A 16840-nucleotide genomic window follows, 5' to 3' on the forward strand; every position below is an offset into this window, starting at 1 on the left:
TGCCCCCATCACTGTCTGGAACATCAGGGCAAAACAGAACATTCTGTTAGAGCCAGATTGTTCACTGACTTCCATGTTGCTTTTAGAACAGGAATTTGTTTCAAAATCAGTCTTCTATGGAATATAACATACTGCATGCTTAGAATGGGATCAGCTGCACTAGATCAGCACATATGCTAGATGCACCCAGGTTTGTATTTGGCCTTGTCTCCACTACAAATGCTTTGCTAGTATAGTTATACTGGAACAGATATACTGGCAGAGTCCCCTAGTATAGACACAGCTTATGCCAACAGGAGTCTTTCTGTTAGCATAGTAACACCATCTCCCCCAAACGATATTAGGTATGTCAACAAAAGCATTCTTCTACACTCAAAAGTTTTGCAGGCAGTGGGGGTGTGTGTGTGTTTTTTTTCCATACTAACCAACATAGCTGTGCCGACAAAACTCTGTAGTGTAGAGCTGTGTAGATTTTTTTGTTTTTAGCCAGAAAGAGTTAACAAAAGGTATTAGCCGTAGTCAGGCTCTGAAGTTAAAAGTCCATTAAGATAGAAATTCACCTCTTTTGGTGATAGTCACTCACTATCTCTACAATCAGAAGAGTTAAGAGAAAGGATAGAGATAATTGCAGAACTGAAAGCTTACATGCTAGAGAAACAGCTAAACCTGATGTCCAATGTGTGCATTTGGATTATACAAACCCACTTACAATGCAATCAAATTGCAAACAAATTCCATCAAATCCAAAGATTTGTTAAATGAGGTCCATAACAGAATTGTAACTCTACAGCACCACAACACTAAAAACCAAACATGGCTTACACCATCTTTTACACTTGGATATTTATCTGTTGATCCAGAAGGTTGAAAACATTTTTCCCTTATCACTTTTCTTCAGGAAATTCCAACTCCGGTATCTTGCCACATGCTTAACAATTAAAAAATGACGTGGTAGTGTAGATCTCAAGGAAAATATATAAACCACATATACACATATTTACAACATATATTTTCCTTGGGACCCATCTATCTATATGTGACATTCCTACAACTTCAGACTGACTTATTGTAAAATTATCTGACAGCAGTGGCCCAAGTGTCACTACTAGGGAGACTTGGAAGGACCCATCCTGGAGGGATACAGCTTCCTTCAGGATGATCAGCTGGTACCAGGTACTGATCCCATTCATGCCTTTAATAGAAAAAATATTTAGATGGAACAGAACAAATGCCTAACTTCAGTGAGAAGCTACCTCACACACTTTGATAAAATATATTCATATATGTGTTCTTTTGTCATATTGTTTGATATACAAACTAAAGATGTAAATATTGGTTACAAAAGGTAACAGTTTAAACTATTAAAATTATATCAGTTAACCATTTAACCGATATAATTTTGTGTCCCTTCCATACCCAGTCCCCTCCCCTCAGCACCTGAGTAGCACCCCCAGCCTGGCTCTGCAGGAGACCTCATCTCGGACCCATGGTCCCCAGGGTTCCATAGTGGGGCACTCCACAGCAACTGCACCAGGGCCTTGGCCTCCCTGGGCAGCAACATGGCCGCCTCCATCATGGCCTGACACCATCACCATAGAGACAGAGAGCCCACGCCACCGGCTAACAGATAAGTATTAGTCTGAACAGTAAGACTAATACTTAACAGTTAACTGTTTAGCATTTTACATTCCCAATACAAACTCATTATAAAATGTACTCTCTGAATTACATTTTTCAAAGCAAAAACTTGAAGATACATTTTTAAACCAATATGAAATGAGCATGAGTGAACATGTAAGTTTCTAACAGTTACATATGGAGATTCACTGCACTTGTTTATGCTGAAGTCTACAGGATATTTAAAGAGCCAAAAGCATAATGTCCCTGAATTAATTTTTAAAAATGTCATCAAGATAATTTTTTTTTTTAAATCATACACCAATTTATCTTAGTGGGTATGCTGCTTCCATTTTACAGGCTGTACCAGTCTGTCTCCACCTTACATAGTTATACAGTAGTCTAGGATCAGAAGCAGAACACGGACCCTCCATTTCTAGATTGCTTTGATGGCAGCTGTAATATCACTATCCTATGAACTTTATAAAATTTAAAGTTTGTAAAACTTACTTTTAAAACTTTCTTTGAGAAGGTAAGTATGCTCCCACGTAAAAACAGGTCAAAGTGTTCCAGGATTTACAAGGTTTTTTTGTGTGCCAAGTGCAGCAATATTGTTGACCTGAAAATTAGTTTTTTAGAGAGCATGTATGTGTTGGTGTGATTACATGCTTTGAGATTAGTATTGTATTGGGTATGAAAGTTGCCTTAAATTATTATTTGCTTGCTTTTTAATGTTCATGTTGTTGTGAGGAAATATTCTTCAGCAACTATAATTCTCATGTTAATGTAGTTTTTTGGGTGGGAATAATTTATATTAGCTGAAAGCTGAGTTAGAGAAAGCTGAGTTAGCCAATTTTATAATCAACCAAAGAGATCTGATGAGAATTCATGGTATAACTTGATGTTCTGGAAGTCAACAAACCAACAGATGCTGTAATTTTATCTTCACAAATCTCTAGGTGACAGATTACCACTCTAATATAATAAACTAAAGATGTTTGCTCTCACCTTATCTGGATGAGGGCTGGTACAGAATGCTCAGCTTGTAAATAATATTGTCTAAAGGGTTGCAGTAGATGATTAAGGGGAAACTCATCTGTTAAAACATACACATAAGAAAACCATTAAACAACATAAGACCTCCAATATCAAGTTGCCATACCTCACTTGTCACTCCCTGATTATTGTTTAGAGTTATTTGCCAATTAATATATTCTTATTATTACAAAAAGTATTATGGGATTTCTGATGACTACAAGTGGTTAGGACTTTTTATGCTCTTACAAAAGACAACACCTCCACTAGCACAACTCCCTCCGTGGGAACACATAGATATTGGGTCCGTACCAGAAGGAATGACGACACCTGCTGAATCACAAATTCTAAATCATCTACATGTTATGGGAAATCTTCCAACTAAATACCAAATTCAGCCTAATCCTGCTTGGTTTGTAAAATCATAGTTTGTGACACTATGACTAAGATGCCTTCTATATAAAGTAATTTTCCAATTCTTCTAATCGCACTACAAGAATATAATAATGAAAGAGCATGACAGAACTTCTCCTGCTCTTCATAGTGTAACTTACTTCAGCATATATCAGCTTTTCCAAGCAAAACCGTGCTTGCATTTTAACTTTACTTGTTTTAAAAAAAACCCTCCCCAATACTGAACTAAAACATGCAGAAATTTACCTGGATCCCCAAATAACATGGAATCAATGTCACGTTTTTGCTGTAGAAGTTTTTCCCTTTCTTTCTTCTGTTTCTTTTCCATTTCTCTTTTCCTCTCTTCTTCTTGTTCTCCTTCTAACATAACTCTTAATGCTCTCTCTTCAGCCTCATACAGTTCAGTGCGTTTTTTTATCAGTGTCCTCAGCCTCTGTATGTGAAGTTCAAAAGCTTCATCTGCTGAGGGTGGTGGACAGACACCTATAAAGAAAGCAAATTAAGTTACAATTTTCAATCACAGAAATGGTATTAATTTCAATTTCCTATATAGAGAGAATTTTGCAGAAACTCAAATGAACTTATATTTAAGTCACCCATTTTCCTCATTACCATCCTTCAATTAAATGATATGGGTCAAGGAGGAGTTTGGAAACCAAAGTGTGTAGCTGCTGTATCCTGCATGATACACAACAATTTTTCAGAGATATTATTATATAAGAATGGAATTTAAGGTAACTAGTGAATGAAATTTGCTCAAGCAGTATCTTCTAAATGACCCCACTAGCCAGGTACTCAATGCATAAAGTTTTATTATTTATGTACAAAATGTTCCTGTTAGCCTGGTTATTGGGTACATTCAGCACATACTGCTTAAATAAATAATAACTTATGATTGTTAATACCACCTTAATATGAAGTAATTATTATTATTATTATGAAGTTATTAAGCAAGTCTCACAAGGTAACATCCTTCGAGGTGGGAGGGTCCCAGAGCTCGGACTGCAGCCTGCGCCCATGAGTCTACATCATAATTAAAGAACCCCACAGCCTTTCAACCACAGGTTTTTAATTGCAGTGTAGACATACCCTTTATTTACAAAATGAGGGCACCAATTCATCTCCTAAGCTATTTGAACGCTCCATGAACTTACAAAAGTTTAAGAGCTTGAGAAGGCACTATTATCATATCCCATTTTTAGCACAGAGTTTGTATTACACAGATAATTACACAGGCCAAGATTTTGCCAGCCTTGCTCACGTTGAGTAAGTCTTCAATCCATAACGATGAAAATAAGGGACTACCTAATGCAAGGATGGAAGATTCTCAATATTAATGGAGTTTTGCAAAATAAAAACATTTGTTAGACATATCTGAATCCCTATATACTTGTCTTAAAAGGTTTTATTTCTTGTATTGTTGCATAGTTCATAAAGTCCCAGCAATTTACCTTTTCTTCCTGCTGCTTCTTTTCTCAGTTTTCTAAGCTTTTCTAAAGCACGCAGGATGTCCACCATTCTCTTTGTATCCGCCTGTTTTTTCCTTACTTCAGATAAGACACTGTCTGCTGCAGCTTTAAGTTCACGTTCCTGTCAGCAGAAGAATGTACAGAGAAAACATTAACCCACCTGGGCTGCTGCTCTCTGCCCTCTCCTTACACAGCCCAGTTGGGGAAAGTGACCTGGATGCAGGGAGTCCTGAAGTTGCTCCTCACTCTCCCCCTCACAGTCCCATAGGGGTGCATGGAGGAGCAGCAATACCAGCTGCTCTGTGCATACAGGTCAGTTTCCCCAGGGGGCACACTGGAGGAGGGTGCAGGGATTAGGGGCAAAGAAGGAGCCAACAAGGGCCAGACATGAAGGGAGAATGGGGAGCCTATGGGGGCCATGGAAGGGGGACACTCGTGGGGCCAGGGCAATGAGGGGGCACCCATGGGGGCCAAGGGGTCACACTCAGAGGCTTGCTGTGTGAAAGGGGTCACCAATACAAAAAGTTTGAGAACCACTGATCTAGAGAACACTCTGGTCACATTCTCAACCATAAAGGCTAGAAACCTCCTTTAAAAAAAAAAAAAAAAAAAAAAATGAAAGCAAGGATTCTCAGGTAATCCCTTGACTCCAGGAAGTGAGGGCTTTAAGAATGTTACTAAATTTCACAAGACTTGCAAAAAAAATTGAGAGTCATAATTCCTCACACCTCTTGGAACTTAAATTCCAAAGCATGTGAACATAGGAGCCTTACAAACATGCCAACGAGGTAGGTAAAGGGTACACCAAAGATCAGCGCACCCTCCAATTTAACACAGCTATGATGGAAAGCAGCAGCCACTGGGCACGGGGCAGCGTGATAATTTAGGACTAGGAAGGAAGAACGGTGCCCAGGTGAAACTGCCAGGACAATGCTGTACGTAGACTCAACGCATCAGGATTTGGCCAGAGCAACGGAGTCACTGCGCCAAAGCCCCAAGGAGTCTTTAAGGGCTGGCAATGACCGTCTGGAGAGCCCGGCATCGCTCCGTAACATCCCCGGGCATTGGCACAGAGTTGACTGTGCGGGGGCGAGGCGGCACATACAGCGCCGAGGCGTCGCCCCTTGGGAGTCTCCCACCCATGGGGGCGGAGAGGCAGGGCCGCAGTACCCTGTTCTTCTCTTCCACCTCCTGGACACACTTGGCTCGCCACTGGTCGATCCTGGCCTCTCTTTCCGCCGCTCGGGCGGCCTCCTCCTCCTGGGCCGCCCCGGCCTCCTGCTTCCTCTTGCGGAGGCGCAGCCTCCTCTTCCTCGCCTTCTCCGCCTTCCGCCGCAGCTCGCCCAGGCAGCCGGGCTCCCGCAGGGGCCGCAGCCGCTCCTGCAGCTCCCTCAGCAGGGCGCGGGCCTGGCCGTGGGCCTGGCTCCAGCCCGCCTCGTCCCCGGCCGCCTCCTGCCGCCGCATGGCCCGGCACAAGGCTGCGAGCTGGGCCACCGGCCGCAGGCTCCCGGCCGCCAGCTGCCGGGCTTGGCTGAGGCTGGGAGCGCCCGGCGGAGCCTGGGGGAAGCCGTGGGGCCGGGGCCTCCTCTGGGCCAGGAACTGGGCCAGCCAGAGCTCATCGCGCTGCCTCAGGGCGGCCTCCTCCTCCCCCTCGGCCGCCTCCCGGCCCCGGGGCTCGGCGCTGCCCTCGGCCCACGGCGGCGGCGGGCCCAAGCGCTCCGCCGGCTGCCAGGGGGGCTGCCCCGGGGCCGAGTACAGCGACCGCGGGGCCGCCTCCCGGGCGAGGGGAGCCGGGCCGCCACCGCCGCCTCCTCCAGGGGTGGGGAAGTAGGAGCCGCCGCCGCCCCCCGCCGGGGGCAGAAGTTGGCCCGGGGGCAGCTCGGGGCCGCCAGCCGGGGGCGGGTGCAGCGGCGGCGGCAGGAAGGGGGGAGGCGGCGGCAGGGGCTGGGCCCCCGGGAAGGGCCCCCCGGCGGGGGGAGGCGGGAACAGCCCCCCCGGGGGCGGGAAGCAGCGGTACTGGGGGGGCGGCAGCGGAGCCGCGAAGCGGGCGGCAAAGGGCGGCGGCTGAGCCATGAGGGAAGGAGGGCGGCCACACGCAGCCAGGCCGCAGCGGCGCGGGGAAGGTGGCCGGCTTGTTTCCCTGCCGTGCCGGCCGCGAACGGCTCACACAGCGCCCCCTGCCGGCGGGGAGGAGCCAGTGCGCAGGGGCGGCCTCCGCGGCGGGCGGCGAAGGGTTCTGAGGATGTAGAGCAGGGAAAGCGGCTGTGCCTGGGATATGAATATGTATGAGGGGCGTGGCTCTGAGCGGAGCTGGGACAAGAGACGCTGGAGTCGGCCTGTGTACGGACTAGAAAGGGGCTGGGCCCGGCCTGTGAATAGATAGGTCAGGCAATCATGAATATGTATGAAGGGCGGGGTGTGTGCAGGGGCTATGAATATGTATGATGGGCAGGGTGTAGGCAGGGACTATGAATATGTATGAAGGGCGGGGTGTGCGCAGGGGCTATGAATATGTATGAAGGGTGGGGTGTGTGCAGGGGCTATGAATATGTATGATGGGCGGGGTGTAGGCAGGGACTATGAATATGCATGAAGGACAAAAAGAGACCGACTGATCCACCCGCTATGAGCACAGTGACACTCTCTCTGTCTTTCCCTTCTGCTCACTTCAGCCCACCATGGCCCCTGGCCGCAGAAAGTGTCTGCAACCACAAAGTAACTTCTCAAACCAGAGCCTAGCCTCTCCTCCCCGCTGGCTCCTGGAGCATGCTGAAAGAGTTCCTACATCCTATAGCACAGCGTGATCCCCTCACACAAAGCAAGGGGAGCCTGTATTTTAACAGCACCTGCTCCTATATTCCAGAATGCCGTAAGCCTAGCCACCTCAAAAGCCTCTACCTCCTCCCAGCCATTCCTCAGCCTGATATACGGGGGGAAGTTAGTAGTAGAGTGGAATGCAGAATGCACTGCTCCAAGACATCTGCTCTACAGCACCCATGGGGAGTTAATTGAAATTACAACTTAAGTTTTCTTAGCACCTGTAAACCCCTAACATTGTCACCCAAACAGACAAGTGGACAGTCATGGCAAACAAGAGTGGAGAATGAGCGTGTATCCTGTATAGTCCACCAGCTGAGCACCTACCACACCCCATGTAGACTATAAGGCCTGTACTAGATTGGTGGACTATATGGCATGCTGAAGATGGCCAGTCTAGAGCAACAGTGGTCAAGCAGGGCTACACAGGCAGCCTCAATACTCGTAATTGCTGGAGAGAGCCTCAAACTATATCTTCTGCAATGCCAGCTACTTGAACACAAATGGTCTTTCACTGAGCTAACAGAATGCAATGACCAGGCTCCTGCATGTACACAGATGCAGCAAGCAACAGTGAGGATGTCACAAGGAGGAGCAGAATTAAAGTCCAAAAGAGGTAGTTACAAATCAACAATATGTATTATCTGACTGTTACCAGTCATTACTTAGTATACTACAGCAGTCAAAAAATACATGTTGACATTTCTCTTAGTAGGGCCTTATTTGCTTCAGTGAAGTAATCAAAATCTCATTATACTGCACCAATCTACTCCCAGATAGTTCAATATGTCCATTCTAGCCCCGCTGGCAGTTGAACTGCTCTGCTGCAGCTCTGCCTGGCCTACCTGCAATCCTGCTATTCTAAATCCTTTCAGTAGCAAAGAGTCTGGGTATCTATCCCATTCTCATAAGCCCCAGCCACAGCTTAGTTGCCAGGAGCAGTGAAGCTGGGATTGAACAGACAATACTAAATGAAACAGTGCGGGAAGGTCCTAGGTTGAACCTTTTCAGTTTCTTTATCCACAACAGCGCAGAACTGGTCTCATTTAGTCTCAAATGTTTTTGAAGCCTGCTGAAAGCCTAGACTTTGCCAGCTGGTTTCTAGAATTTCCCCCTCCCACATTCATGGGCCCAGAGGTAATGAACAAACAGTCATGTTTGTAAAACTCTTTTTAAAAAAAAAAAAAAAAAAAAAAAAAAAGCCAACTCCAACCTCTTTTTCTATTCCTTATTAGGTGGTCCATTATGTGACTCATCCCCTCCACGTGCAAATAATTGACATTGGTAACTCCCACAATTGCTAATATTGTACAATGTACTTTCTCACTGAGACGTGTACGCATATAAAACTCTTCTTCCCTCTTTCCATCACAAACATTGATTTGATGCATTTAAAAAAATATGGCTGAGCTTTGATACAGTCATTCTAGCCTTTTTATTGCTAGTCTGGACACTCAGCATTTCATTTAAGTGAAACATTTCCCTAGGCTCTGTAGTATCCAATAGATAATAAAAGCAAGCTTTTCAGAAAAGCAATTACTAGTCTGTAACTGATTATATAGAAGGCTGCTCTAATGAGCCTCACTCCCCACAGAATCAACTTGATAACAAGGTTTCAAATGAGCATGGAGATGCAAGAGGATGGCCCTTAAGAACCTATTAGAAGAGGTAACTTTTTAATTAAACATAATTCGTGGAAGTAGCATTTACCTGAGAATAATAATGTGAACAACCAAAGGCATTTTATGTTAAACAGATTTCATTTTCCCAAGTTACAGCTACTTTGTTTTTTTTTGTTTTATTGTACTTTTTATATGTACCTTTACATTCTAAAAATATGAAAGTAGTCATGAGTAGCTTGCATAATTCCAAAAACATTATTCTATTATGTAAATTCAAAATTGTCTTAAAAATATGCAAGTGGACTCAACTGTGAAAGCTCAATATGTACATATGTAACTTAATTTAGCTTTTTAATGTGGATCCTGAACATAACTCAAAACATTTTCCAGAATGGTTAATCGTTTTGCGCCATTACTTAGCTCTAATGTTTAATCTGCAGAAATATCTGTAATTCATGAAGATTTGCTTTGTTTTATTCAAACTCCAATCGTGCTTTTGAAGTACAAATTGTAGTTACACCGCATTTGTTTAAAAACATTTCTTGATTGCACATTTCTAAACAACTTTCAAAATTAAGTTGCTTAATGGTTTTCACTAAAACATTCCTCAATCATTTCAAAAAAGAATGAACAGAATTAAAAGCTACTTGAATTTTCATTCTACAAAAAGGAAAATAAGGTTAAAGTTACTGAAGTTGGAAGTCTGATCATTCTAAATGATAATCTATAAGTAAACTAACAATGCTTGCTTCTCCTGGAAGTATCCTGAATCCTGGGAGCAGCCTTTCCTGAACCATTATTGGGTAGTTTAACCAGAAGAAAAACAGAAATTGCAACAGAAATTCTGTTGCACCTGGTTAAATCTATATTTATTGTGTCCATTCCATATAAGCATGTACATATTACATGACGTACTTATACCATGTTAATTCTAAACTACTAATGAAGAAATGAAGGCTAGGGCCAACAGAAGAGTACCTATTCTGATCTAAAATAGTCACTGTATTCCCAGAATAAAAAGTATAACTGCTTTAATTAAACTAACTAGCTTGACTCAAATTTTAAAAATATCAGGATAACCTAGAGCCACGTGTTGCTGGGAAGAACAAAACATCAAAGTTGTAGGCATAGATTTTAATTTCTGAAATAATCAAAAACATACAAGTCCTTTAGTGTTTTACTAATACTTTCCTAAAGGATCAAGTTAATTAGAGTGTAAAACAAAGTTAGGGCTTTTTTTGCTTTGCTGAAAGTCTAAAACCAAGAGACAAAAAACACAAGATGCAAGACCAGCATTTAAGTATATAACTTAAAAATAGCACTGTCACGTTGAAACAGTCACTACTGATTACATCAAAAATACTATACATTCACTTTACTTTCTTTCATCTTTTAATGTTTAAGAAGATAGGTGGGCAAATATCTGGCATCAAAAAATTGATGCATGATAGTTCCAATACTTTAAACAAAATGTACTATATAGAATATTTAAATGTTTAGGCCAACATTTTATAGTCTAAATCCACATGGTCTACCACTTCTTGTCAACTGTTTCCTTCCAAAAGAAATTCAGATTTCTGGTTTCATCAGCTCTTACAGTAGTCTAAAGGATCCATTTAAACCTACATGTGATGTTAAGATAAGTAAATCATGATATGACATTTGGTATTGCAGCCAATTATTGTAACAAATTTTTGTTACATTTTAGCAAAGTTGCATAAAAAGGTCATAAAACATGTCTTATGTTTTCAGAATCCAACTTCTAGGGAATTTTTCATGACAAATGTAACAAGTCTCTCCAGCATCCATTTGGGTTCCAAATGGACATAAACCTAACACTGGCATTTACAGTGAATGAACTTAACCCAAGTGAGTGATGTATATGTGCAGAATTAAGAGTTTGCCTATCCTCTCTTTTATATTAAACTTCTTTTCCCATTTGTAGAGTAACATTATTGTAAAATTTCTTAACTATTGGTGATACCTGCATTGCTTAAGCAACGCCTTCATTGCTTTCTAGAATTGTTTGTTAAAGCACATTTATTTAAAAACTGAACAAAACGTAATATACAATTTATATTTGAACATTATGCTACTCAAGTCCAAATAATGTCCACTGCATAAATCAATGTGATGTTACAATAAGATACATGATCTGATTTTTTTTTTTTTTTTTAAATCTTAAGTTTTTTGACCATGTATTATATCCAGGATAGATCCAATGCCTTTCGTCTCAGACTGTAATGCCAGATAATGATCTTACAAATAACCAAGCGCACTATATGCAGGAGAACATTGACACTATTTAATTGTTTGCAGCATCTGCTTGACGAGGCCAGCCTTCCTCTTCAACTCCTGAGTCATACTCTTCTTCAGATGAATCTTTAGTCGGAGCCCTACAATTAAAAAGAATTGATCATGTTTTAAAAGCTGAGAGGAGAATGCTGTTCGGGTTACCATGGCTCCTGACACACAGGCACTCCACAAAGCATCCTTTCAAGTTTGGTATGACATGCGTTGCTTTAAATACTGGCCTCAAGTCTCTTGGGAAGGTAATTCATTGATTAAACCCTATTTGCTTGCTTGATAAAGAATATTAAATAATTTTTCCTTATCACAAATTAAATGACCAGAAATAATCAACAGGGTAAAGTTTAAGTTTCCAGTAAACACTGAAAGCTGCCAGTTACTTTGCGGTGCACTTCCTGATACTTAAAAGCAACTATTATTGAAGATAACATTTTGCACTTCAACAATCCTCTCTATCTGCTGGCTGAGCTCCTCAGAATTAAGTCTCAATACTGACTTGAAATAAATAATAGTATCTCTTGTGATGTTTTGGGGAATCTGTCTCCATACAACTTATGACTTCTGGTAGAGGATATGAAATGCTTCAATGTTTAGTCTAGAGGTTTCCAAACTTTTTGCTGGCATGACACCATTTTAATTAAATATTTCCTTCCTCAAACAGCATGTGGGGTATGCCATTTTGAAGAGCAAAATGGTTTCCTCAGCACAGCATGACCTCACATGCATTTGTGTGAAGCAAAATGGCAATCTCTACATACTAAGGATTGCCATGCCCCATCTGCTGATGGCACAACCTCAAATCCCACAGTTCAGGAACTGCTGATATAGTGAGTCAGCCACAAGTTGACAGGTGCTGTGTCATGTACCTGCTAGATCAGGGATGTTGCTCAGCTGTTAAACCTTAATGGTTGTCTTAGTCAGGTGGAAACCCATTGACACAATGGGTTGGCTGAAGCTCAGTGAAATAGTTCCCCCAACTTCTCTGCAGAGAGGGGACAGCAGAAAATCCTCAAACAGGATAAACAGGCAAGGGTGACAAAACAGGGGTTTAAAAAGGACTTACAGGTAGAACCAAGGGCAGGCATTTGGATGAAGAGTAGGACAGATGAGAGGCAGAAAAGGGCATGCCTTTCTAGCAGGGAGCCCTGTTTAACCGCTGCATTTGCTGAGGATGGAGGAAGCTATCTGCCTTAGAGGTGGGGCAGGATACACACATACACTCCATGATTTTCAGAAGCCATGTGCTGAAGAATACTGGGCACCCCAGAGGGCTTTGTTCTAAACCTAGGAATGCTTTAGAGTGGTGAAGAAACTGAAGCTGGGAAAGGCATACAGGTGCGTATTATTTTGTCTAGATTTGTATCTCTCTTTCTACCCAAGTAATTGTTTTAAAACCATTACAAAGCCTGTGAGAGTGAGTATGTTCTTCTCTCACATGTCCCTGAAGAGGTGACCTGTAAAACTTGTAAGGTGGAACTCTGGGTAAGGATGTGTTTAAGCCACTGCAGAGAAGTTAAATGAATTCTTTGCATCAATCTCAGTTGCAAAGAAGATTCCCACACCTGAGATTCTTTTTAGATGACAAATCTGAGGAACTGTCACATATTAAGGTATTAATAGAGGAGGTTTTGGAACAAACTGATAAATTAAACAGTAATATGTCACCAGGACCAACAGTATTCATCCAAGAATTCTGAAGGAATTCAACTATGAAATTGTAGAACTAACAATTGTGATATGTAATCTATTGCTTAAATCAGCTTCTCTACCAGATGACTGGAGAACAGTTAATGTGATGCCAATTTTTAAGAAAGGCTCCAGAAGAGATCCTGGCAATTACAGGCCAGTAAGTCTAACTTCAGTACCAGGCAAATTGGTTGAAACTATAGAATCATAGACTCACCAAGTTAGAAGGGACCACTAGGGTCATCTAATCTAACCCCCTGCCAAGCTGCAGGATTTGTTACATCTAAACCATGCAAAGCAGATGACTATCCCAGCCTCCTTTTGAAAACTTCCAGTGAAGGAGCTTCCACAACCTCCCTAAACTGTCCTACTATTCTTACAGTTAGGAAGTTTTTCCTGAGATTTAATCTAAATATAGTAGAGTACAAAATTATTAGACACATAGATGAACACGATTTGTTGGAGAAAAGTTAACAGTGCTTTTTGTAAAGGGAAATCATGCCTCACCAATCTACTAGAAGTATTTGAAGGGGTCAACAAACATGTGGACAAGTGTGATACTGTGGATACAGTGTACTTGGACTTCCAGAAAGCCTTTGACAAGGTCCCTCTTCAAAGGCTCTTAAGCAAAGTAAGCAGTGATTGGATAAGAGGGAAGGTCCTCTCATGGACCAACAACAGGCTTAAAAACAGGAAACAAAAGGATAGGAATAAATGGTCAGTTTTCAGAGTGGAAAGAGATAAATAGCAGGGTCTCCCAGAGATCTGCACTGAGACTAGTGATGTTCACTATATTCATAAATGATCTGGAAAAAGGGGTAAACAGTGAGATGGCAAAGTTTGCAGACAATACAGAATTACTCAAGACAGTTAAGTCCAAATCAGACTGTGAAGAGTTACGAAAGGATCTCACAAAACTGGGTGATTGGGCGACAAAATAGCAGATGAAACTGAACGTTGATATATGTAAAGTTATGCACATTGGAAAACAATCTTAACTATACAGACAAAATGATGGAGTCTATATTATCTGTTAACACTGAACGAAGATCTTGGAGTCATCGTGGATAGTTCTCTTAAAACATCTGATCAATGATCGGCAGCAGTCAAAAAAGCTAACAGAATGTTAGGAACCATTAGGAAAGGGATAGATAAGAGAATAAATATCATAATGTCATTATATAAATCCATGGTACACCCACACCTTGAATACTGCATGCAGTTCTGTTTGCTCCATCTCAAAAAGATGTATTAGAAATGAAAGAATTAGAGAGAAAGGTAATAAAAGTGATTAGGGTTATGGAACAGCTTTCCATTTGAGAAGAGATTAAGATGACTGGGACTATTCAGCTTGGAAAAGAGATGACTAAGAGGGGATATGATAGAGGTCTAATGAAATCAAGAATGGTGTGAAGAAAGTGAATAAGGAAGTTTTATTTACCCTTCACATAACAAAAGAACCAGAGGTCACCCAATGAAATTAGTAGGCTGCTGGTTTAAAAAAAACCTAGGAAGTATTTCTTTACACAACACATTGTCATTCTGTGGAACTCATTGCTGGGGGATGTTGTGAAGGCCAAAACTAAAACTGGGTTTAAAAAAGAATTCAATGAGTTCATGGAGGATGTGTCCATCAATAGATATTAGCCAGGATATTAGCCAGGATGGTTAGGAATGCAATCCAGTGCTCTGAGTGTCCCTAAGCCTCTGACCACTAGATGCTATGACTGGATGACAGGGGATGGATCACACAGTAATTACCCTGTTCTGTTCATTTCCTCTAAAGCAAAGACAGGATACTGGGCCTAGGACAGCTGGGCCACATGGTCCCATTTCCAAGAAGCAGTAACAGAGTGCTTGTGCACAGGGAAATGTGCTAAAGAGGCCAAGATGAGAAATAGGGGAGCTTATGAAAACATGAGTCCAGTGTGTGAGGCTCAACATAGCCGACTGATAGGTGTCCAGCCAGGAGGGACTCTACCTGTGCTCTACATTACGTCTCCATTACACAGAAAGGGAAACTGAGGTGCAGAGAAGTTATGCACCTTCCTAAAGGTCACATATAGAACCTTGCCAGAAATAGGATTCAGGAATCCTGACTCCTAGCCCTGTATGTTAAATACAAGATTGGCCATCCCCTCTCCATATCATCTGCTATTTATTTGGAATGAAAAAAAAAATAGACTCTGACTAAGTTCAGAAGGGACCATTATGATCATCTAGTCTGACCTCCTGCATAATGCAGACCACGGAACCTCACCCACTCACTCCTGTAATAGACACCTAACCTAAGACTGAGTTACTGAAGTTCTCAGATCATGGTTTAAAGACTTCAAGGTACAGAGCAACCATCAGCAAGTGACCCTTGCCCCATACTGCAGAGGAAGGTGAAAAACCCCAAGGCCTCTGCCAATCTGCCCTGGGGGAAGATTCCATATACGTATCCAAGGTCTAATAAGACAATTAAATCCCAGCAGAATTAAAGTAGTAATTTCAAGAGGAACTCAACCAACCAGCCACTTACCTGCAGAAACACCTTATCATCCCATTCTTGTCATCTTTGTGGGAAGCATATCCCCTGCCATCTCAAAAATATTATCAAACAGATGTATTTTGCAGCATGCCTAGATCATCAAATTCAGCTATTTCCAACCAAGGAAAGGGGGCAATTGCCAGTGTCCTGGAGCCCTCTCACAGAATTGTTTTTCTTTTCAGCAAATACTACACCACCACTCATTTAAATAGTCTTAGTGATATATTCACAATTAACTCATCATGCACTTTTGGTTCTCTGTTTCTAAAGAAACACACACACACTCGGGAAGAATTAAAAACAGAATGTAATATGTTTAAATTTTAAGTTACAAAATAATTGTTTTTATATTTAAAATGTAATATGTAACAATAGTAATAAAAATCCAAAATCACTAGTACAGAATATGTGGTAAGTGCCTTATACCTATCACCTATGTATGATATACACAAAGTCAGAAGATTATTTTTGGAAAAGGTGTATGTGTAGATTTATTTTTTAAAATAAAATAAAAACAGAACACTTGTATGAGGCACCCTGACAGGCATTAGGACAACTGTCTAGATTATTAGTCTGTTCTGCATTGAAATTCCAATGTTACCTAATGTATCCTGGATCTTTTTTGCCTTCCACAACTTCTTTGTCAACCTCCACGCATACAATGTCAGAATTGGGTACTTCAAACATGGGCTCCAACAACAACTTTTCCTAAGAGCAAAGAGAAAAGTAAAAAAGATTTTGTGCACAAAACTTGTTCTGAGAATCACTTCCTAATACTTGATACAGTACTAGAAGAATCTCACTACCCACTGTCATTAGGACGAGATTTATTCTGTAGATCTGAACATCCCACTTAGAAATTCTTTTTTAAGTTGCCTTGGCAAGGAGAATACTTACATTCAAAATATATTATCTACATCTACATCTACTAAGGCTATAATATTATCTACACCTACTCAGATAGGCTGCACACTTACCATTATAGATCGAAGTCCCCTTGCACCAGTCTTTCTTTCTAGGGCCAGTCTGGCTATAGCCTTCAATGCATCCTCAGTAACAGTCAATTCACACTACATACATAAGAATACATTAAACTTGGTTAAATATTTCATTTGTAACTTTCCTAAATCCATGGTTTGCCTATCTTTCATTTAATAATAAATACATTTTGCAAAACAATTCAATAACAATATTATTAAATAGCTAGTTCATTAAGTAGCACTTAGAGTCATCTTTTGGAAACTTTACCCAAACAATGTATTCCACCAAACAGATGTTAACAGAAGCTCAGATGATTTTGTCGTCTTCTGCTCTTGCACCTCTCACTTTTAAATTTT

The 16840-nt window shown here is 41.4% G+C and overlaps 2 protein-coding genes across 3 annotated transcripts in view; both read right to left on the bottom strand.

The window, feature by feature from the left end:
• Positions 1 to 33: 33 nt before the first annotated feature.
• On the bottom strand, positions 34 to 6620 carry PDCD7 (programmed cell death 7). The gene is made up of 5 exons (XM_067556094.1): positions 5706 to 6620; positions 4518 to 4656; positions 3313 to 3549; positions 2626 to 2713; positions 34 to 1192 (listed from the first exon to the last, which is right to left on the bottom strand). The coding sequence occupies exons 1-5, from the start codon at positions 6606 to 6608 to the stop codon at positions 1075 to 1077; spliced, it is 1485 nt and encodes a 494-aa protein (XP_067412195.1). The 5' UTR covers positions 6609 to 6620; the 3' UTR covers positions 34 to 1074.
• Positions 6621 to 9426: 2806 nt separating this feature from the next.
• Positions 9427 to 16840, bottom strand: part of CLPX (caseinolytic mitochondrial matrix peptidase chaperone subunit X) — a 36336-nt gene continuing 28922 nt past the window's right edge. For both annotated transcript variants that reach the window (XM_067555576.1, XM_067555575.1), the window contains 3 exons: positions 16481 to 16573; positions 16105 to 16211; positions 9427 to 11370 (listed from right to left, as the gene is read on the bottom strand). In XM_067555576.1, the coding sequence (XP_067411677.1) occupies positions 11280 to 11370; positions 16105 to 16211; positions 16481 to 16573 (291 nt within the window). In that variant the 3' untranslated portion in view covers positions 9427 to 11279. The remainder of the gene's footprint in view (positions 11371 to 16104; positions 16212 to 16480; positions 16574 to 16840) is intronic.

Source organism: Emydura macquarii, unplaced genomic scaffold (genome assembly GCF_026122565.2).
Source record: "Emydura macquarii macquarii isolate MOO-44397 ecotype Brisbane River unplaced genomic scaffold, CSIRO-AGI_Emac_v2 contig_1644, whole genome shotgun sequence".
NCBI classification, from domain to species: domain Eukaryota; kingdom Metazoa; phylum Chordata; order Testudines; family Chelidae; genus Emydura; species Emydura macquarii.

Coding starts and splice junctions, on each gene's coding strand:
- PDCD7 (XM_067556094.1), bottom strand. CDS start 6,608: ATGGCTCAGCCGCCGCCCTTTGCCGCCCGCTTCGCGGCTCCGCTGCCG. Junction 4,657..5,705: donor AGGTGGAAGAGAAGAACAGG/GTACTGCGGCCC, acceptor TTCTGCTGACAG/GAACGTGAACTTAAAGCTGC. Junction 1,193..2,625: donor CCAGCCCTCATCCAGATAAG/GTGAGAGCAAAC, acceptor TTTCTATTAAAG/GCATGAATGGGATCAGTACC.